This window comes from Sturnira hondurensis, unplaced genomic scaffold (assembly GCF_014824575.4).
Source record: "Sturnira hondurensis isolate 20B ecotype Veracruz unplaced genomic scaffold, ASM1482457v3 Scaffold0008761, whole genome shotgun sequence".
Taxonomy (NCBI): Eukaryota; Metazoa; Chordata; class Mammalia; order Chiroptera; family Phyllostomidae; genus Sturnira; species Sturnira hondurensis.
The window spans coordinates 4,633,188-4,657,274 of record NW_028081392.1 but is presented as its reverse complement, the minus strand read 5'-3'; the positions used below and the strand labels follow the sequence as shown (position 1 = coordinate 4,657,274).

Sequence of the window (24,087 nt, the reverse complement as noted above, 5' to 3'; positions counted from 1 at the left end):
CTCTTTTTCACACTTGTGCCCTTTACCAATTCCTGTTTTACGGAACTACTTATGCCTGTCTCCACAATTCAGACCATGGCAACAGGCATTCCCAGTGCTCCATTTATAACAAAATCAAACACAAACCCGATAAAGTTCTGCATGACAATTAAGAGCTCTCTAAGCTCTTCATCAGGTCCTCATGAACGGCCCTTCGGTGAGGACTCAGTTCAAGTTTCACAGACTTAATGAATTCTTCTTGGACCCTGGTCCCCAGTGAGCCCATCCTTTCTCAAGCTGCCGTGAAGACAATAAACTTATTTATTGCCTCAGTTGTTTTTAAACATTTCATTCCTTTATTCTCAGCCATTCCCCACCCACAAAGGGAAAGCCTACTAGGAAAGCCAAATATGTAAAACACCAACTCTGGAAGAAAATGATACCAGCTCCAACGCTTTCCCTACCCCTGAAGATGTTCAGCCTGTTTTAAAACTACGGGCCTATTCCACCAGTGAATGCTGTTAGCTACCTTTTTTATGTCATCTTCCCAGCTAGATTATTACTTCCCTTGGGGCATAGGCCCTATTTCATCGACCTAAATTCAACTACTATTTCACCAACATGTACTAGGTACTGGGTCAGTAAGGCTATGTACAGTACTTTCATAATTTGGCCCTTAATACAAACTATGAGGTAGGTACTCCTTCCCCCTCATTTTACACAGAAGATTAAGTGGGTCTGGAAGAAATGGCCCAATTTACTAAGTGGCAGACATGTAACACATGCCTGGGTCCTCAGAGTCTCCATCCAGTGCATTTTCTATTGCACCAAACAGCCTCGTGGTCTGTTCTGGACCATTCTTTTCCAGAGTTCCTGCGAGAAGACCAGCTGGCCCCAGCACCAGAGAGGCTACTGTTAGCAGCAATCCCGAGGCTAATTCAATCGTGGATTAAGCTCAGGTGGTCCTGGCCCTGTGGCAGTGCTTGGTGTTCCAACTACTCTGTGATTCTGGGCTACTGGGCTACCCCTAACGACTGATTCCCTTCTTTTTCTATTCAGCATTATCTCCAAAGCTGACCTGATAGATGATGGCATCTTCCTACATAATCTACATTTACATTAAACAAAAACAAACTTTAACGTGCCCCGGAATAAGAAGATATTTGCTTCCCTTCCCTCCCTCTGATGCCCTCAGGAAGATCACTTTTCTTTCCTAGTTTACGGAGAAGGGGAAATGGAAAATGGCTTATCTTGCAGACAACTAAGACTTAGAAAATGCCAGGGACTAGATGCTATATTAGGATTTAAAGTTGTAGGGCCCAGTCATTTGCAAAAATAAAAATTCACTGTATAAAAGACAGGCTTGCTGCATTGATAGTAGAGACAATTAAATAAGAGACAGTAATCAAACTTTCAAATGGTTTATTTTTAGTGTTTTAAAACATTTTAATACAACAAAGATATAAAATAATATATATTAGTTAAATCTGAATTTAATTTAGAATCAAGATATTTACTTATATACAATACTGTGCTTTAAGGTATGGCTACCACAGGAACTTTCACATCTTCAAGTAATACTAGTTTCTCTGTGGAGAGGGTGAAAATTAGGTAGAATTGTTGAAACAAAACATGCCCACCTTAATGCAAACTAATTTTGCTTCCCTCATTATGTACCAGTTTCCACTTACTTTGTTTCGTATCAGAAATACTTCAATTGTCCTAACAATCCATAGATTCTCTGAATAAAAAAATTAATATTAAGCATTTTTAAGATGACATTGCTGATAACACTGCTTGGTTATGTTCAGACAACCCAGCAGTTCAGATTGAAACAGACTTGAAATAGCGATGAAATTAACATAGTCCACCTTCTCTCTCCATATCAGGCACAAAGCTTCTTTATGCTTAAAAATGGAGTATTCTGAATAAAAAGTCCTTTGGTTAATTTAGGGTGGAACATATTCTAAAGAACAACTTTACCAGTAGCTGAATTACGGCTTATAGATTTCACAGATATTTTTATTGATCTTGATGCAAAGTAACAGGTCACATTTTAGTTACTTGAAATTGGTGGTATTTGCTGGGTGGTGAGGGGTAGGCAAGAAGGCGACCAAAACCTACTTCCACGGTAACTTCAGTCATTCAAAGGCATTCAAAGACAGAGGGGAAAGAGAATCTCAACCTCTTTCCTTTCTCACTGGTCACCTGAAGAAGCCTGACTTGTGATGTTACCAACAATTCTCCTCTATAGAGGTAGAGGGGTATTTGGGCTAAACTTTTTACAAATGCAAACTGTCTTAAATGCCAAGTAAAGTTGGCATTAAAGCTGACATGCTTTGTTGGCTTTGCAACTATCTAAATGAAACCAATACTGTTTTTAAAAGCCACTGAACTATTCTAAAGGGAACTTTCCTGTCCTAATGCCTGAATACCTTAAAGAACTATTACTACAATTACTTTTGGTAAGGGATAACTTAAGTCTACAAAAACACTATCAAATAATTAAACTTATTAGATCAGAGTATTTAAAACAATAATACAGTTAATTTTCTCAAGCATTTTGGAATTAGAATCCTTTAAAAAAGTTTAATATGAAACTAATGATGAAATTGCCTTTTCTTGAATCCAGTCAAAGCAGGTTAGTGTTATGAATGTATCTTTGAACATATAAATAGCACTTTCCAAAGAAGTGTCACCAAAACAGACCGTTTCATACCAGCCATGAAGGCATTTGGCTCCTCTGTTCTCCATTTATGAATTAGGGGTTTTTTGAAATTCTCAGTAACAACAATCAGGCAGATACGGGGCAGAGAAGAACGCCACTGGCAGCATCAGTTACGCTGAGAACAGGTCTCTCAGTCAATGGGTTTTTCTTGTGAACAGTCCACACTTAGTAACTGACTGATTCTAAGGCTAAGCTCATTGCTTTCTGATTTAAAAGGACACTAATACTAAACTGACCCAGCGCATGCATTTATACCGAAGCAATTCTGGCCACAGGGAACTATGAAGAGAATAGGCATGTTAAGAATTCCACAGCATTGCAAAAAAGGTTCCTCCCAAGAAGTGCATGGTGATAACAGCAAACTTGCCTTTTCAAAACATCCTTCTTCCTACAAATTTCAATTTCCCTTCAGTAACACTGCCCAGAATGAACTTAAAGAATGAAAAAGAGAGAGGAGGGAGAGAGAGAAGAAGAAGAGAGAGAAAGAGGAAAGGAAGCCAGCCATGCTGTACCAGGAACACTGAAAATGCATCAAAGACTTTTCATATAACCTCCAGTTTGTATCCCAAACCACAATCTGTCTTGGTTCCACCTGGCTGGTGTGGCTCAGTGGATTGAGCACTGGCCTACGAACCAAAGGGTCGCCAGTTTGATTCCCAGTCAGGGCACAAAATCTTTCTTGGTTCCTTCTATACTGAGGTCTCAGTGTTTAATGATGTCAGCCTCTCTCTCACAAGTCTGCAACTGCAGAACCTAGTACAAGGTCAAAAAATACATAGATCTAAGCCGCATAGCTTTTCTACCTAGCCACACTCACACCCAACATGTAAATGTAAACAGTACTTTCACTATAGTCTAGATTTTAATGAGAAAAAAATACAAAGACAAAAATTTGGAAATTTCTGTACAAACGGAAAGCAACTAAAATACAGGTTTCATATTAACAAAAAAAATTTCTGTCTCAAAGTTTTCCAAGAAAGAGACTTGGAGAGGATTGATTTATGTAAACACTGGCTTGTAATAGTTATAGTAATAAATTATAAGTCTAGCTTACCTTTTCCTCAAAACAGATTTGATAAATGCAAGGCTCTGAAGTTATTTTATGATCCTCACTGCAGTTTGCTGTTAGACACACTCAACGTCAATAGCTCTGCAAATTAGTTGCAATTTGCATTTATTTTTTCTATTTTGTTCTATAGAGTAGAATCCATATGAAAGAAAAAGAAGGCCGATGGCAGGAAAATTAGCATTAAGCAGCTACTTAACATTCTTGACTTAACATTCTTGACTTAACATTGCCAGAGATTTTTCTTCCAAACATTTTCCCAAAAGCCAACATTAGTAACCTCCCTACCTAATTTGGTCCTGTACTGTCAATTGGAAAAAATGATAGTGCCAGATCTTTTGACATCAAGGGTCAAGTTCCTTCATCATCATGCAATTTCCCTAGATGAAATATTGGCATTTTGTTTCTAGTATGTAATAGAATCAACAATGTAAGATATTGTAAGATTCTGAAGTATGAGACTTAAAAGCATAACAAAATGAATTGCTTTGTGCCATCTCTCAACGGAGAAATAAAAAATAGTGTTCAGAGAAGACTCAAACTGGGGGTCATTCAGCACTGGCTCAAACTTGTTCGCATAAAATTCCTTTCTTGCACAATCCATTTAGGTTCCTCTGTAGCTTACACAAAAGTGGAAATATAACTCAAAGTGCAAAAATAAAATATTTCACCCACATAAGGAGCAGCCTCCTGCTAAGTGGCCTAATTTTAGACCTCAATATGCCAGCACCTTTTCTAACTCCTTGTTTTAAAATGGAATGTAAAAACCACACAATTAATATTCCAAGTGGCTAAGCTCATCATCTAGGTTTCAAATTCCAACTCCACAACCGTTCTACTGCTATAACTATTGTATAAAACCATTAAAAGTGAAGTGACAGTTATTATCAGAGATCAAATCACATGAGGTACTAAATTTCTAGTGTTGTAAATGGCAACTAAGTTATATCATTTCCTGACTGCCAAATTAAGACTAAATAGAAAGAATGTATGCACACAATTATACTTAAAATTAAGAAACAACAAAACCTTTTTATATCCAAATATGTCTGTGACTGCTTACTTCTGACGGTAAAGAATCAGAAATTTCAAAAGTCAAAAAGTTATACTATGTCTGCAACCTTCTATACATTTCTTTTCACAAGGAGAAAAAAGTATTTTTTGCATGCGTGTATCTCCATACTTAAGGACATAAGAACTGTATCTAACATCTGATAAAACACCCCACACTTTTTCTCATTAAATAACAAATAACAAATAACATCATTGAAAAGCACAAAACGGCTGCCATCTAACTAACAGCTACAGCACAAAGTTGTTCCATTACTAAAACTCATCCAGTTTTACATTTATGGATGTGGCCATCTCCCCCCATGACGTTGTGGTCATACAGAACCCTCAGAACACAACAGGCATTCTTCACTGCATCTTTGGTGAAAAACGCCAGTACTACACTGGACTCTGCCACCCATGTATGGCCCCTTCCTCTTCTTGTTTCAGGCATCCTGCTATGTTCAATATACTTTTTTAAAAGATGCCAGAAGGCAAGAATTATGTTAGTAAAACCAATTACTTTCCAGAGTTGCATTGTTAAAAAGACACAGATTAATTCAAAGAATAAGTACTCTTCACTTGGTAGCGGTTTTTCCTTTGAAGATAATAAGGAACTTCAAAAAATATTATTTCTTGCCTGGAGTCCTACTGGAAATTAAAGCAATCAAAATCTTTAAACCAGCATACTGCTTAACTTGATTTGTTAAATTCAATAAGCAAATACTCAACAGGTAGGGGTAACAGCCTGACTTCAATTGCAACATTACTTCTGTCTAAACAGAAGGGGCAAAAACATCTACTTAGGTTTTCCATTCAAACAGATACGTAAGGACTCTTGATTGTTCCGTCTTGCTTTCTATAATCACAGCCTTGCTCAGCATAGGGACCTTTACTGTGTCAACAAATAAGCCAAAAAGCAAGGCATCCACGAACAACCTGGGGGGGAGAAAGCAAAGTTATTCACTTTCAACAACTACTGTATATTTAATCGTGAACACACAACAAATACAATCTTCATCCAATTAGTCTTTTCATTATTGTTGGTTTTGAAAATGGCCAACAATATTCATTAGGTACTGTACCATTAACATTACATTCAAAAAAAGAAAACATGGGAAACCAAATTCTTGCTCTCCTACTCTGCTGATATGCTCTGGTATTAGCTAGAGTATGGTAATATAAAAAGAGTCTTGTTGTGATATAAAAGGCAATAAACACATCAATGGAATAATGTTCATGGGCCGCCAGAATGAAGAAGATTCCAAAGAGGTTGAGAACCCAGGATAAAGTATGCAAGAAATTCCAGCTCCTTGGTGTATCTGGGAAAAAAACAGAAAGAATATTTTAAAACCACATTCCTTCCAATGCTTCTCACACACATGCTTCATAGAACTTGACATCCTTCCCACAGCCTCCTCTGCAGTTAGTCATCTAATATGTAAGTAAGCACTAAATAGATACTTACATTCAGTGACAAAGAAATTCAGCATAGTTAGGACGACTGTGTGGCCACTGAACATGTAATCTCCGCAAGTGTGAACACCGGTTAGGGTCATACCAAAGCCACTCCAAATGGCAAAGGCCCGGCGTAGTTTCTCCCATACACTGTCGTATATCTATAAAGAAAGTTGTGAATTAGTGTTCAAATGCCTAGGGAGGTAAGAGCTTCTGAATATCTGTTTCCATTGAAATTCAAATGCTGAGTGACTCAGAAAGAATGTCTAAGCAAAGGCAACCAGACTCCCAGTCTAATTAATTCCAGGTATCGACAATAAGTGGTCAAGTCTTGGCTATACTCAGAAATAGTTTGGTAATTAAATAAAATCAATGCAATTCAAACTTCTCTACCAGGAGTTTTTTTGTAATAAGGTCATTACTATACAAAAATATTTCCAAGTTTTTAATCCAATAATAGAGTAGTACTTGCTTGGCCATTCTTGCCAATAAGAAATAGGCTATGCCAGATAGCAACTACCAATCAATATCCACCCCTTCCTTCTTTAGTGGTATTTATTTGGGCGGCAATGAACTCAACCAGAACATTGCATTTCCCAGCCTCCCTTGTAGCTGGGTGTGGCTATGTGACTAAGTTCTATACAGTAAGACATTAGTGACAGTGCAAAAGATTTCAGGGAAGATTTTATAAAAGAAGGAGACAACAGCTCAGAGGAAGTCTTTTACAGCTTTCCTTCTTCTAGCCTACAAGTCAGATGAGAGCTGAAGCCCTAGCAGCCATCTTTGACCAAAAGGTGGTCTTGAGGATGCAAGCCAAGTGTTAGGAGAGCAGAAAGACAAAAAAGTCAGTTTTGGATGACTCCTTGAAGTTACTATAACTGACCTGGAGTACCTACTTTCAGACTTCTCTTATGAGAGAATAAGCTATTGTTTGTTTATTAAACCATAGCTATCTTGAATTTGCTGTTATTAGCAGCCAAACCTGATCCAAGCTCCCATACATAAGTTTAAAAAAGCAATCCATTTAGGAAAAGTTTGAGCAATGGTCACACACACACACACAGCATATAACATATAATAACAATACAAAAAATTGCTAAAATGTATGTGCATTGACTATTGGAAGGCATGATACTAAATGCTTTATGTGTTACTACATTGAATTTCCACTATACTCTTAAAAAATAATTCAATTGTGTGGGCGAGGAAACAGGCTTAGAGAGGTCACACGGCTAGTAACATAACCAGGATATGCACCCAGAGAGTCCAATTCCAAAACTCTTATTTCTTGAATATTCTACTATGGCTAACAAATGAAAGAAACTGAAATGGGCAGTGAACAGTATACATGTTTAGGTATTACACCAGAGTCTAGAAATACAAGTTTAGGTTTTAACTAAATGTTTTAATCACTTTTGTTGTCACACAGGATTTAATCAAAATGTAGAAAATGTTATTTATAGTCAAAGATTATAAATCATGTTAGTCATGCCCTGAAGGCCTGCCTATAAAGCAAGTTCCAGAAAAAATGTTTAAAGCAAACACTTTGCTTGAAATAATAGAAAAATGCAGCAGTTAGGCACAAAACAATGGTAGCTTAAGCAAAAACAAAGGTCCTGAGATGTTTAGTTTCTGCTTTTTACTTTAAGGATGCCACTGACTTACAATTATGAGATATTTTGCAGAATCTTAGTTCCTTACCAGATAGATCACCCAACCACAGTGACAAAGGCACCAAATACGATGATGTAAGGAACTGAATCAATCAGCTAAAGAAAACCACTGAAGCTTGCATAAGAACTAACCAATCAGTTTCACCCTCATAACCCTAAATTCCTAACTCTCAATTTCTGCCTTTAAAAACCTTGATCAAAAGCCACTAGGGAGTTAGGGTTTAAAGCAATAGCTTCTGATCTTCATGGCTTCAATTTCTCCACTGCAAAACTCAGTGTTCAGCTCTGCTGTGTGTGGAGTAGGCTACCCCTTGTTTGTTAACAAAACATCCTCATTAGATACCACAGTTTCATTGGAAAGCCTCATCTGCTGATTATACACTACCCAGCTTTCCCTTTCCGCATTAGTTGAAGGCAGGAGAGGATGAAGAATTTATTATTAGAGAAAAGAAAAGAGAGGGTACTAACGTACACAATTTGGTTCTTCCATGACCTCTAATGAGAATATGGTTAGAGATGTTACTCTCGTGAAAGTAAAATAATCAGGTAGCGAAGAACAGAGACTACCAGGGAAGTCTCAGCCACCAGTAAGAAACAATACCAGTCAAAAAGAAAAAAAAAACACAATTACTGCTTAATTACTCAAGTTTCCCTATACTTTCCAATCTTAAATATCCCAAATATTCTTCCAGAAAAAGAAAGTTGTAACAACACAATAAGATAAATAAGATGCTTTGATAAGACAAGATGTAAAAATTTGCTTTAAGTATTTCTTCCCATTGATTAATTTCAAAAAACAGGCATGTTCTTGGTTCTGTCCCCAAACCTCTTATGTCTGGGAATGAGATTTCAAGCAATTTATTACAATGAACATGCCCTATGGAGTTCACTGTTAGGGATTTGATTGCCAGTTATTATCACTTTAACTTTCTATTTTTAATGACTGCTGCAAATAATATAGGTCAATAAATAGGTTATCTTAAAATTCAAAGCAATTAACAGCATTTAGGGCGGATTTGAATAGAAAGCTCCATATATAACTAACTGCTAATGAAAAACAGTCATTAAAGAAGGAATAAGGACTGTAGAGGGATGGTATCTAGTTTATCTTTGTAGCGCACATTGTAGCACTATGCACATAATATTTTGTGGCTGACCCACAATTAAATTCTTTGGTTAAGGAGTCTCTTTTCAGTGTAATAAGCTTACATTTTCCTTCTTTTCAATCTCTTCTAATCAATTAGTTTACTATTTGGGGAAACTGTTTCAGCTGCACCTCACACCATGTACAAAACTAAATCCAACAGATTAAAAATTTACTATAAAACAAGACTATAAAAGTCTCAGATACCATCTTTCATTAATCAGAAAGGATAGCAGGGACTCAAAAGACTGATAATAGACAAAGCTGGCACGGGGTGGAAAACCCGACGTGCACGTACACGGTGTTGGCAATGGTGAAAACCAGTCTTCTCTAGCCGACATTTGAATATATATGACAATTTTTAATGTATATGTTCTTTGATTTCATAATTCCACTTCCAAAAACTTACCTTAAGGAAATGATTAGACAGTGAGAAAGCAGAAATGTACAAGGATGTTTATGACAGCACTGTTTATAAATCGTAAGATTTGGAAATATCCTAAATGTACATTGGAGACTATTAAATCATACAATGGAATACTCTGCAGCCATTGGAAAGATGAAATATAGCTATACATGTTTCTTCAGAAAAGCAAACATACTGTTAAACAAAACAAAGCTAAAAAAACTATGTCTGTAATATGATTCCTTTTTTTTAAGAAATGATTTTTAATTTTGTATTATTTTTTTAAAGATTTTATTTATTTATCTTTAGAGGGGAAGGGAAGGAGAGAGAGAGAAATATCAATGTATGGTTGCCTCTCTTGGGTCCCCTGCTGGGAACCGGCCTGCAACCCAGGCATGTGCCCTGACTGGGAATCGAACCATGATTGTGTGGCTCGCAGGCCTGCGCTCAATCCACTGAGCTACACCAGCCAGGGCTGATTCTATCTTTTTTTAAAAAAGTATGCACCCAAATAAACTTGTTTGAATGAGTAATCATGCTTAAAAGCAGCAGACACAACTACACGCATGACTATGAACAACATTATGTATGGAGCAGAGTGAAAGGAGAAGAAATTATGTGAGTTTTTACTTTCTAATTTATATATTTCTCTAAAATTTGAGTTTTTAAAGTAATAAACTTATATAACACTATAATTAGAAAAAATAACTTTCCTTTTTGGAAAACAAAAATAGCTTTTACCTTAAAAATAAGATATTTCCTCTACACTAAATCCTAAATATCTTATAAGTCTTCTAATGGGAGAACTCAAAAGATGGAAATTTTTTAGGTTTTTTAAAAAAAGATTTTATTTATTTATTTTTATAGAGAGGAGAAAGGAGGGAAAAAGAGAGTTAGAAAAACATCAATGTGAGAAACACTGACTGGTTGCCTTCTGTACAAACCCCAACCAGGGACCAAACCTGCAACCCAGGCATGTGTCCTGATTGAGAATCAAACTGGCAACCTTTCACTTTATGGGACAATACCAACTGAGTCACACTGACCAGGGCAAAAATTTTTAATTTTCAGTTATAGTTAATAAGCTTAGTAATTAATGCATGTAGAAAGGTATTGTTCCAGGAACTGGAATGTATAACTGGATCCACCCTGACTCCAGGAGATCCACCAGCAATTCCACCTGTGCCCCAGGAGCACTGCAAGCAATTACCATGGTATCTGAACTATTACGCTCCAGGGAGAGAAGTCAGCAACCCAGGACACAGATAAGGAATCACTGTCCGAGAGATGAAAGAATGCTAGGAAAACTGCCAGGACTGCAGCTTTTATCTGATTAACCTTTTCCTTGAATTCCACACCCCTTACCTACACTTTTCTTTTCCTTATAAAAAAAAGTTCACTTGAGATGAAATGTTAGATGGTCTTTTAGGGTATACAACCCACCGTCTTCTCAGATTGCTGGCCGTCTGAATAAAGCACCCATAAAGATTCAATCCTTGTCTCTACTTACTGGCTCTGGGAGTGACGGGCAGTGCAAACACCACCTTTTCCGGTTTCATATTCTGGCTACTCTCCAGTACGTCTCGGTAATTGGTAGGGAGTCCCACTGGCTGCCTGGGCTGGGGGGATCCTAGGTGCAGATTTGGAGACTCCCTGGCAGCTGCCAAGTGATTTAACTTGGGAACTCTCCTTCTCTGACTCTCTCTCTGCATTCCATGTCACCTTCACTTTCCAGTTGAATCACTGTGCCTTCTGATTCAGAGTTACATTCCCAGGTCATGACTCAAGGCAGGTTGTCAGGAATTAAGATGCCTTCTGGTTTGGTTTGAGTGACATTACAGAGCTCTCTCTGGTAGAAAGCAGGAAAGAGCCTCCATGGAAAAGAGCCGTCTGGGGAGAGTTTTGGCAGATTGGTTGACCTATGCTTATAAATCTATAACTAAAAAGAAAATGATTTCTTATTGTAATACTGCTTGGCTTGTGTATAATCTAGACTCAGGAGAGCACTGGCTGCTGAACGGGTCTTTACATTACTACACCGTACTGCAATTAGAGTTGTTTTGTCAAGGATCAGGAAAGTGGGATGAAATGCCTCATGTGCAAGCTTTTATAACTTTACATAATAGAGATGCAGGATTAAAAAGAAATAGGCCCTGGCTGGTGCAGCTCAGTGGATTGAGCACGGGCCTGCAAGCCACACAATCGCGGTTCCATTCCCAGCCAGGGCACATACCTGGGTTGCAGGCCAGTTCCCGGCAGGGGACACACCAGAGGCAACCATACATTGATATTTCTCTCTCCTTCCTTTCCCCTCTAAAAATAAATAAATAAAATCTTTAAAAAAAAGAAATAGATTAATGGTTCAAAGAAAAGGTAATTTGCCTGTGGCAGATGGCAGCAGCTCAGAAGAGACGGAGCAGGAAGATGTAGGTGTTATGGCTGCTGCCAGCATGGTCAAGGTTCCCACAGCCTTTCCAGCCCCGGAGGGCCAGGGGCGGTGGTTTCTCCTTACTCAGCTGAGGGAGCTGGAGGAGGTGAGCCTGAACTGGTCGAGAGATCAGTCCAGGCATCTTAATTCCTGACAACCTGCCTTGAGTCATGACCTGGGAATGTAACTCTGAACCAGAAGGCACAGTGATTCAACTGGAAAGTGAAGGTGACATGGAGTGCAGAGAGTCAGAGAAGGAGAGTTGTTCTCAAGTTAAATCACTTGGCAGCTGCCAGGGAGTCTCCAAATCTGCACCTAGGATCCCCCCAGCCCAGGCAGCCAGCCATGTCCTGAACCTGTCAGGGAACCAAATTTGGAGGAAGACAAGCCCCTACTGGGGCAGGGCAATACCCTTTGCAAAGACTCCAGGGGGAGTAGTCTTTTGGATATTATTGGGCATATACTCCCTTTTCTACCTTGGATCTGTAAAGCTGGAAAAGCTCACATTGTTCTTAGAGGGATGATCCTACTAAAATGACTGACTTAGTTGTGTCAGTTTTTGCTATCCACCATCCCAGCTGGGCAGACATACAAGTCTTCCTAAATATTTTGCTTATGGGGGAAGGAGCAAAGACTGGTGTTGGATAAGGCAAATGAAGAGGTTCGGACACTGCACCAAGAAAATCCAGATGGGGTTCTTGACCCTACTAAGGCAGCACCTTTAAGCGAGACTGTCTGGGACCCTGGTAAGAAAGGCCTTCCTCTCCTAAAAACTAATACTATAGCTACCTTGAACCATCTGGCATCTTGTGGCAATAAAGTATCAGCACAGAACGCCCAGATTTGCCAACAGGCAGTAAGGTTTTATGGGTTCCTGCTTAAACCTGGCAAAAGAACTCTTATTGGAAACAGAAAAGAAGCCATAATTCAAATGAGTTCCCAATACCAGGGAACAATTAAAAGGATTCCTGGGAATGGTGTGGGCTACTGCTGCACTTGGATTCCAAACTTTGGGCTGATTGCTAAATCACTGTATGAAGCTCTGAAAGGACCATAAGATAGCCCTTTAAGATGTACGAAGGAGTGCATTCAGGCTTTTGAGTCCCTGAAGGTGCACTTGGCTTCTGTACCAGCCTTGGGGCTTCCAAACCTACTGAAGCCCTTTCAATTATATGAGCATGAGAGATAGGGCATTGCCCTAGGAGTTCTCACCCAAATATTGAGTGACATTCTGCAACCCATGGCATGCTTGTCAAAGAAACTAATTCACACTGTCTGGGCGTGGCCATCCTGCTTGAGAGCTATGGCAGCTACTTGTGAGCTTTCACAGGAAGCTGAAATGTTTTCCTTGGGACAGCCTATCACCATTTATGCACCCCACCAACTGTTGAGCCTGCTGAAGCAAAAAAGAAATTTGTGGTTCACTGCTGGAAGAATGGGCAGATACTGAGCCATTCTTCTCGACAATCCCAATGTCTCCCTCAAAACTGTAAGTTTAAATCCTGCCTCCCTTCTCCCAGAGCCTGACAAGGCCATGCTAATGCATGACTGTGCTGAGATAACTGATGAAGTGTATTCTAGCAGAATTGATTTCCAGGACCATCCTCTAGAAGAGGCGGACTGGATTCTATGCAGATGGAAGCAGTTATATGGACAAAGGAAACAGAAGGCTGAGTATGCAGTTGCAAAATAGTAGAGGTCAAGGCCTTACTGCTGGGAACCTCTGCTCAGAAAGCTGAACTGATTGCACTGATGAGGACACTGGAATTGACACACCAAAAGAGAGAGTATATTGTATATTGTGTATACAATATACAATGCATATATTGACCCAAGGTAAACTTCCCTAATTTTGCATGCACATGGTTTTCCATTTGGAAGGAAAGAGGATTATTAACCCCCAATAAAAAGAAAATTACTCATGTAGCAGAAAATTTAAAATTATCAGAAGCTATCCAGGTACCTTTATGGGCAGTTATGCACTGCCCTGGGCATCAGAAAGAGGACGCTGAAGTAGTTAAAGGAAACAATCTGGCTGATCAAGCAGCCAAAGAGGCTGTTAAAGGAACACTTATAGCCCTGGCTGGCCTGTAAACCAAAGGGTCACCAGTTCAATTCCCAGTCAGGGCATAGGCCTGGGTTTCAGGCTGGGTCCCCGGTGGGGGCCACGCAAGAGGCAACCACGCATTGATGTTTCTCTCCCTGTCTTTCTCCCTCCCTTCTTCTCTCTCTAAAAATAAATAAATAAAACCTTAAAAAAAGGAACACTTATAATGCCTTTGTTACCTGTCCTAGACTTGTCACAATTTGACCCTCAATATTTGACTACAGACTTAGAGAAAGGTAAGAGTTGGAATTTTGATGAAGAAGATCCCAACAGTAGGGGGAGAAAGAATAAGAAAGGAGTTGTATTGCCTCCTGAACATTTAGTACAGCTAGTCATGAAGCATTTATATGAGGCCACTCACTGTGGAAGGGATTCATTAACCACCTATATTAAACCGTGACTCACGGGTCCTGGACTTTCTAAAGCCGTACTAAAAGTAATTGCTAGATGTGCTGTGTGCCAGGAGAACAACCCCAAACCAGATCACCATCAAAGGAAAGATGGGAAAAAATACAAAGGACAGTGCCTATTTGAACACTGGCAAATAGACTTTACCCAGGTGCCAAGGGCCTAAGGGTGGAAGTATTTGTTAGTTTGGGCTGACACCTTTTCTGGATGGGTAGAAGACTATCCTACTACAAGTGAGAGATCCTCCGAGGTAATGAGAGCCTTACTGAAGGGAATAATTCCTCACTTTGGCCCACCCAGAAGCATCCACAGCAATAATAGACCTGCTTTTGTTTCAGAAATTACATGAAAAGTTAGTAACTTTTTAGGAATCAAGTGTAGACTTCACACAGCATGGAAACCTGAGGCTTCTGGGAAGGTAAAGAAGATGAATCTCACCTTGAAAAATATAGCCTAACTGTGTCAAGAAACTCATCTCCATTGGCAACAAGTTTTACCTATTACCTCGCTCAGGACTAGGGTGGTCCCTTGAGGTGGGATTCAGTTGAGTCCTTATGAAATTGTGTATGGGAGACCATTTCAGGCTACATTGGGGTGGGACATATATATGTAGATCAAGCAGTGAAGGTAAAGAACTATGTACAACATCTAGTCAGAACTTCACTGTGATTGATGACCTTGCTTGTATCAGAGGCCTTTTCCCCAAACATCTGCTACATTCCTTTGAGCCTAGAGATAAGGTGCTACTCAAGACAGGATCTCCAGAGAGCCAACCAGAAGAAAAGTTGATTAGACCTTGGGACACACTCCTTACCACCCTAACCATGGTCAACTTGGCAGGAATAAAACCTTGGATTCATCACACCACAGTAAAAAAAGCACTGGAAGAACAAAGACCACCAAACCACAGGATGACCTGAAAGTCAGCCCAGGCTTGTGTGGCTCAGTGGATTGAGTATCAGCTTGCAAACCAAAGGGTCGCTGGTTTGATTCCCAGTCAGGGCACATGCCTGGGTTGCCAGTCAGGTCCTCAGTAGTGAGTGTGCAAGAGGCAACCACACACTGATATTTCTCTCCCTCTCTTTCTCCCTCCCTTCCTCTCTCTCTAAAAAAATAAATAAAATCCTTAAAAAATACATATAAGAAGACCTGAAAGTTATCTTTTGAAAACAATGACTTATAGTCTTCTCATTATTTTTTGTTTAACCCCATGTTATGGAGAACATTCAAACAAGATGAAATACTTGGATATATTTACCAAAAAACACTCTAAACATCTCTAACTTTTGTTTTGCAAAACAAATTTTCACTTCATATCAAAAAGTATGTACTACCCTGGGAAGCCATTGAAATTATACTTTATTTAAGCATATCAACAGAACATAACCCACTTTGGTATTTAGAACTGGGGACCTGTGGTAACTCTAAAGGACAAGGAAATGTTTACCTTAAAAGTTACTGACATAGCCTAGCTGAAGAGTGTGCAACTTCTGTCAATTGTACTAAAAACTGTTTTATGTTTTCAGCAGACGTGAATGTGAATCACTCATGTATTTTATGCCTTTAGTGACATCAAATTGTCTGTAGGATGGTTCCTAATATGTGGAAGGACTATCTATTCCTATGTTCCAGCAAACAGTTCTAGGGGACCATGGTCTCTGGGAAGACTGACAGTGTTTATGCCTCAGAAGGCCCATACACGTGGGCTGAATGGGAACTCTCCCTTGCATCTGACTGTAACTGATTTGCACCTTTTTTAGCCCCGCTGTATAGTCAAGAATATACATCTTGACTATATTTGTAATGCCTGTGTAACACTAATGCCTTTGTAATACTAGATGTATAGTCAAGAATATACATCTTTGACTATATTTGTAATGCCTGTGCTGGTAACCTTTTTGAACACAGAAATAAGTTAATTAGCCTACGCTATGGTAAAAGCTTCGAATGCCACCTCTCAGTCTTGAGTGCCATCAGTCGAGAACTAGGACAAATTGGAGAAGCAGTATTAGAAAACTGCGCAGCTACAGACTACCTCCTTTTAAGACATAATCATGGATGTGAAAAATTTAAAGGACTCTACTATTTCAACCTGACTGATGATTCACAGCTCACAGAGCATAAAGTAAAGCAAATAAATGAAGTGGTGTCCAGGATAAAACAAAGAGAGGGGCTGTTTGGTATTGATTTGTCTAAACTAACCTCCTGGCTCCCTAGAATTGCTGGCCTTGGAGAGGCATTTGTTGTCTTCATTCTTTTCATCTTTTTCAGTATCATAACTTGTTTTTGCACACAATATGCCCCTTTATGGGGATCTTCAATTAGGTATCCTGCTAACCCCCCTACCAGACTTTTTAATGCGAAGATACAGGCTCAACAGCAAAATGATTACTTCCATATGAAACTGTTCTAGAAATAAGACAGTTTAAACTAACAGTGGGGGAATGATGGTGGAACTCGAGTTGGAAAGTTTTTGGTTTTAAGTTATAGTTAAGCTTAATAATTAATGCATGTAGAAAGGTATTGTTCCAGGAACTGGAATGTATAACTGGACCCACCCTGACTCCAGGAAATCCACCAGCAATTCCACCTGGGTGCCCCAGGAGGATTGCAAGCAATTAACATGGTATCTGAGCCATTATGCTCCAGGGAGAAGCCCAGGACACAGATAAAGAATCGCTGATCAACAGATGAAAGGATGCTAGGAAAACTGCCAGGACTGCAGCTTTTCCCTGATTAACCTTTTCCTTGAATTCCACACCCCTTACCTACACTTTTCTTTTCCTTATAAAAAAGGTTGGCTTGAGCTCCAGCCTGTGGACTAAAAGGTCGTGGGTTCAATTCCCAGTCAGGGAACACACCTGGGTTGCAGGTCAGGTTCCTAGTTGGGAGCATGTGAGAGGCAACCAATTGATATTTTTCTCACACATTGCTGTTTATCTTCCTCTTTCTCGCGCCCTCTCCATCTCTACACAAATAAAGATCTTATTTAAAAAAAGGTTGACTTGAGATGAAAGGTACACAGTCTTTTAGGGTACATAACCGGCTGTCTTCTCAGATCACCGGCTATCTGAATAAAGCATCCATAAAGATTCAGTCCTTGGCCCTTGCTGGTGCGGCTCAGTGGATGTAGTGCTGGCCTGTGAACTGAAAGGATACCAGTTCGATTTCTACTCAGGGCACACACCTGGGTTGTGGGCCAGGTCCCCAGTTGGGGGTGTGCAACTGATCGATATATCTCTCACACATCATTGTTTCTCTCCCTCTCTTTCTGCCTCCCTTCCCCTCTCTCTAAAAAAATAAATAAATACAATCTTAGAAAAATAAAATAAAAAGGATTCAATCCTTGCCTCTACTTATCTGGTAGTGACAGGAGAGACAGGCAGCATGAGTGCCGACTTTTCCAGTTTCACTTCCACATTTCTTACTGGGCAGTCTCCTAATACCTGGAGAAAGTCTATCACCCTTCAGCTCAGAGCTATATTTTTAGCTCTTGATCTCCTTTGGCTGCTTAATCTTCCCTTGTTGGCACTTCAGCTATTTATACTGCAGTAGAAGAACTGGTGCTTAATTTTGTTTTACACTTTACAAATAGCATTAAAATAACAAAGGTGTTAATATATACATTTGAATACATGGGAACACAACTATAGCATGGATGCTTAGAAAAGGATAATAAATTCTTTTGTCCAAACTTAATGAGTCACAACAGCTGATTTTATATACAAAGTACAGGTGATTTTCAGGGTATTTTAAGTTTTTTTAAGTTATTCAAAACCCAGGTTTTTTGTTCCCATCTACAGAATCGCTTCTCTCTCAATTTAACCAGAAGCGATGTCTACGGTATACCAAAACAAGCTACAAAGTATAAAACAAAAACAAAAAATCAGCTATTATTTACTATATCCCAGAAAGAGTAAAGTTTAGAGTAGTGGGTAGTATATTTTAAATGTAATGTAATCAAACTGCAACACTTTTAAAAAAGGACTGATGAGGACAGTGAGGGGACCAGTCATGTGATATGAAGAACTAAGGATGCTGAAGATAGAAAGAGAAAAATGCTTAATTCAAAGAAACAGTTTTTCTAAACCCTATAGCATATTGATGGATAGAAGTAACAGTGAGGTAGATTCTGGCTTAACATTTTTACCAAAGTAATATTTCTAGAGGTTTATTTTAGATATTAAATATACCAGAAAGCACATTTTAATAATGCAAGCAAAATCTTAGCCCTGCTGCATATATGGTGCCATCAACCCACCAAGAAGGAGAGGAAAGAAGGATAAGAAGGCAGCAGGCTACCTTTCCAGTGCACTGCAGGTGTTGTCCTGGCACGGAGAGGGAGGTCACAAACATGGTAAAGCAGCGAAGCAAGAACACAGTGCCCATCAGACTACAGAGCCTTCGCAGAAGTATTGACCTGTGAACAGGGTGACCAAAAAGGGAGAAAGATCAGAAAAACACAAAGCAAATCCCAGACATCAGACGTTTCCTTAAAGGGAGAGCAAGCAGGAAAACTGCGGGACTCCTGGAAGAGGACAGGAATCTTAGAGACGGTCACTGTCCAGAAGAGCTTTCTGCAGTAATGAAAATGCTCTACAACTGCACTGTCCAGTAAGTTATCTACATGGGGCTCTCGAGCACTTGAAACGTGACGAGTACAGCTGAGGAGCTGAATATTAATTTCATTTCATTTTTACTAATTTAAATTTAAATGGCAACATGTGGCTACCACCTGCCATGTTGGACAGTGCAGACCTAAGACCATCATTTCATTAAGAAGACAACATGAAAAAAAAAAAAAAGAAAACATGGCTGAGAGAAAGCAAAAGACTCATGTAAAAGAGAAGACTAGTACCCAGCCCGACTCTTAGCTTACTGTTAGTCCTATTACTCATAAGTTATTTACTTAATGAGAGGTAAAGTTGAACATGTGATTGTAGGAATTTTTTGGCTCATTAATATCATTGTAAATTTGTTAATGAAGTAGCTATCTACAAAATGTTATTTAACCTAAGTTAAACTTAAGCTATAAAATACTGAATTGTTTTTAATATTGTTTTATATTAAGTATATCTCTAACAAAAATTTTAAAGTGCATTGTGACATCACTTGTAAGGTTATATTATTATTCTTTAAATGTCTTAAACTGAAACAGACTATAAGATTCTTAAGTTCAGGGACTACACTTTACACATTTTCAAAATGCTACTTCCACCCTCAAAAAAAGCACTGAACCACACGATCGCGGTTCGATCCCCAGTCAGGGCACATGCCTGGGTTGCAGGCCAGTTCCCAGCAGGGGACTCACGAGAGGCAAGCGTACATTGATATTTCTCTCCTTCTCTCCTTCCCTTCCTCTCTAAAGATAAATAAATAAAATATTTTTTAAAAAGCACTGAACACAAAGTTAGTATGTTTCAAACTTCAGTGTGTACACCTAGGATAGAGCCTAGGATTCTGCATTTTAACAAGAGGCATGTGATTCTAATGAAAGTGGCACAGAAGATCCCATTTTGAGAAACACTTTCTCACTAAATATCAAAATTTGCACTTAACTGGCGACTGCTATGCATTGCTAAATCTACAAAGGTTTCCTATAAAGTGAAGTCTTTCTTGTTTTGAAGAGTGGATATAGTCAAATCCACAGGGTTTTGGAAAACAAAATTAAACCAGAGAGCTGCAGAAATACAGGTGTTTTGTTTTGAAAGATTTTATATATTTATTTTTAGAGAGAGGGGAAGGGAAGGAGAAAGAGATGGAAACATCAATGTGTGAGAGACACATTCAGCAGTTGTCTCTCACACGCCCCCAACTAGGGACCTGGCCCACAACCCAAGCAAGTGCGCTGGCCGGGAATTGAACCAGTGACTTTTCAGTTCAGAGGCTGGTGCTCAATCCATTGAGCCACACCAGCCAGGGCAGATACAGCTAGTTTTAAACTGCCTCTGGTTTTAAGCAATATTGCTACAAAATGGGAGAGAATGAAGTGCAATATGGCCCAAAAGTATGACATGAATAGCAATCATCAACCTTTCTTTTCACTTTTAAAGCACTGAAATAACTGCTGCTTAGGATCTAAAGCCCATCGCTGAGGTTTCCCTCAATAAGGCCCTCGTGAGAAGAAAGGATCACAAATTCAAGGATGTGTGCCTATTCCTCTTCAGTGTTCGAAGACAAGGAATAGCAGATCCACAAACTTCTTAGTTCTTTACTTTTTTGTTCACTATGCCTTATTTTTTTTTTACTTAAATCAAGTAGTTTCCCTTCATTAAGGCAGGATATAAGCCTCCCCTTACACTTCTCTTCTTTTTTTAATGAGGAAAAAAATCCTTCCCTTTATATTTCTTGGTGAAAGTGCTGAAGAAGCACTTTTCCTACTCAGCAATTCCCTCTACCACCTAAAGTAAACCATACTGACTAGGCATGCACGATTCACACAAAATTATCTCTTTTTAAACAGGTCTCCTTTAAGCACAGAACCATTTCTTCCATTTGAACATTAGACCAAAGACTGTTCTGGGAGGAGTTGCTATCCTTCTATAGAAGTGACATTTTCAATATGTTCCCAAAGAAAGATTAACAGCTAGATTGTCAATGGTTGGCCCACATCTAAACATTTTTGATACTTACCTGCAAAATACTTTCAGAATATTACAAAATATGAAGACATTACCTCCAGCTGACTCTTTTGTTGATTAAAACCAAAACATGTTCCTGTGTCAGTAACTATAATGTTACAATGACTAGAGAAGGAAATTAACAAGGAAACCACACAGGAAAAAACAGGTTTGATGACTTTAACACAAGACAGTCAAAACACTTGCAGTCTTTTAATGGAGTTAAGTGACGTACCTGTGTTTGTGAAGAAGAAGAACCAGGATCCAAATGTAGCACAGAATCACACCACACACTTCTGTCATGGCAAAGGCCCAGGGGATTCTAGGAACACTAGAACAGAAACAATCACATTTGTGGCTGACAAGAAGTATTTGGATGTAAATGACACCTCTCTTTTCAGTAAGATTCCCTTCTAATGATGAACTTAAAATTGCTCTCTATAACTTCTATCTCTTTCCGGAGATGATGTCTGGAGAACCTGAGGTTAGGGGGACTGTTTCATAAAGTACCCTGCTTACCAGAATCTTTGTTGTCAGTGATCGGCAGTCCGTTTCTGTTAAAAAGTAACAGTCCCTCTCTCCTCCCAGTAGCACTGTAGACCTGGATACAGGACTGCCCACCAAAGATGCTGGGAAAAAGGCTCCTTTGTTTGCATGATGGTCTCATTTCAAAATCCAGACAGGAGGGCTCGACCCTGACTCTTCTTTATTTCTTGGGTTGGCCAAAAAGTCCGTTATGGTTTTTTTTCATGAGATAAAAGACACATTTTTCATTTCCACCAATAAAATTGTTGATTTCGATATTTTGAGCATGTCAGCTATCTCCCATGTGGCATAACGTTGATTGTTCTCAATTAATGTCTCGATTTTGATTGCCAGTAACTTCAACTGGTCTACCCAAGTGTGGAGCATCATCTAGTGAGAAATCTTTGCATGAAACTTTGTAACCCCTTTTGACAGTCACACTGTCAAACCACTTTCTCCACATACTGTACAAATCTTTTTTTTTTTGCATTTCAGTTGGATTTTTACCTTTCTTGAAATAATAAAGCATAATATGCTGAAAGTGTATGTTTTCCTCTATCTTCAATAGTAAAATGGCTACACAAAAATTCACCAATTTTGATGTTTTTAAAAAGATTTTAATTGTTTATTTTTGGAGAGAGGGGAAGGAAAGGAGAAAGAATGGGAGAAAAACATTGATCAGTTGATTGCCTCTTGTACACCCCTACCTAGGGGCCTGGCCCACAACCCAGGCATGTGCACTGAGTGGGAATCAAATCAGCAAACTTTTGGTTCCCAGAACAGTGCTGATAAGTTTTTTAAAAATACATTTTTATAGGACAGTGGACACAATACAATCTAACAAAATTGTTTCAAATAAAGTTAAAGACAACTAAGAGGTAGTAGAGAAAAAAGTGGGGTTTTTCCCCCTATAAAAGCCATCTTACAGAAAAAAAAGCAAATGAACTTTGTGGCCAACCCAACAGCACAAAGACGTCCCCCTTATCTGTGGGGTACAGTTCCAAGACTCCCAGTGGATGCCTAAAACCACGGATAGTACCCAACTCTACATATGTTATGTTTTTCTTATACATAACTGTGATAAAGTTTAATTTATAAATTAGGCAAAGTAAGAGATTAACAATAATAATAAAATATAACAATTATAACAATATACTATAGTGACAGTTATGTGAACGCTGTCTCTCTCTCATGCAGTATCTTCTTATACTGCACTCCCCCTTCTTGTTGTGACGAGGGGAGATGATGAAATGCCTACGTGATGAAGTGAGCTGAATGAGACATGATTAAGTAAAATAAGGGTTACCTGCACTCAAGCACTGTGATACCATGGCGGTCACTATATAACTGAGGTGGCTACTAAGTGACTAATGGGCAGGCAGCACATACAGTGTGGGCAGGCTGGACGAAGAGGACTCATATCCCGGGTGGAATGAAGCAGGACAGTGAGAGAGATTTCAACACACTACTCGGAGTGGTACGTAATTTAAAACTTATGAATTATATCTGTAGTTTTCAACTTCATATTTTCAGACCATGATTGACCACAAACTGTGGAAAGTGAAACCTTGGCTAAGAGGAGACTTCTACATTTGGTTTTGTTTTAGAGACAGTAAACAGAGTTTTTGTTTTACTCCTTTATATCTTCCTGTCACCCTTTGCTTTATATTTTCTCTTTCTTTCTCTTTTCTATTGATTTCTTTTTTTACAAAATCCACACACAGCTCCTGTGGTTACCCACTAGTAAAAGACATGGCACATTTCTTATTTGGAAGAGAATGAGGGTGTGGGAGGGAAAGAGAAAGAAAAGGAAAAAGAAAAAGAGGAAAAGAGGCAGGAAGAAGGGAAGGGAAGGGAAGGAAGAGGGGGAGAGAAAGGGAGGGTAGGAGGGAGAAAAGAGATGGAAATGAGTTAGTCCAAATAGGTCAACTCTGGGTAAGTAGGATTATTGACAGTTTTATTTTTATTCTTTGTACTTTCCACTAAAACTTTTGATTCAATGGCATGTTAAACTGGAGTGAAACTGTTGAGTGTATGTTTCCTATGTTAAGTGTATGTTTAACTTCCTAAGAAACTATCAAACTGTTTTCAAAGCAGTTGTATCATTTTGCATTTCTACCAGAAATGTATGATAGTATCAGTTGCTCTGAATCCTTGCCAGGCCTTGTTATTATCAATCTTTGCTTTTTCATTTTAGCAATTCTAATAGTTGTGGGGTTGGACAGTAAACATTCTGAGACTTGCAAATTTAAAAATATCCTTGAGTCTAGACTTATATCTAATTGGTAGTTTGCCTGGACTGAGAATTCTAAGTTAGACATTATTTTCTCTCAGAATGTTAAAAGCATTGTTTCATTGTCTTCTAGTTTCCACTTTTGCTAACAAGTTTGATGCTATTTGGACTTCCAGCCTTTGTATGTTACCAGTTTTGTTTCTTAAGAAGCTTTTTAGGATCCTGTTATGCCCAGTATTCTGAAATTTTTCATCTTACACTG

General features: G+C 38.9%; 1 protein-coding gene across 2 annotated transcripts in view; it reads right to left on the bottom strand.

The window, feature by feature from the left end:
* Positions 1-1,647: 1,647 nt before the first annotated feature.
* The window catches only part of SAMD8 (sterile alpha motif domain containing 8), a 66,136-nt gene continuing 43,696 nt past the window's right edge, over positions 1,648-24,087 (bottom strand). Inside the window, exons 3-6 of one of the 2 annotated variants that reach the window (XM_037055986.1) lie at positions 21,303-21,398; positions 18,750-18,867; positions 6,292-6,442; positions 1,648-6,145 (exon numbers count right to left, since the gene is read on the bottom strand). In XM_037055986.1, coding sequence (XP_036911881.1) covers positions 5,841-6,145; positions 6,292-6,442; positions 18,750-18,867; positions 21,303-21,398 — 670 coding nt within the window. In that variant the 3' untranslated portion in view covers positions 1,648-5,840. Of the gene's footprint in view, positions 6,146-6,238; positions 6,443-18,749; positions 18,868-21,302; positions 21,399-24,087 lie in introns of those variants that run through there. The other variant, XM_037055987.1, reaches the window with a different exon arrangement.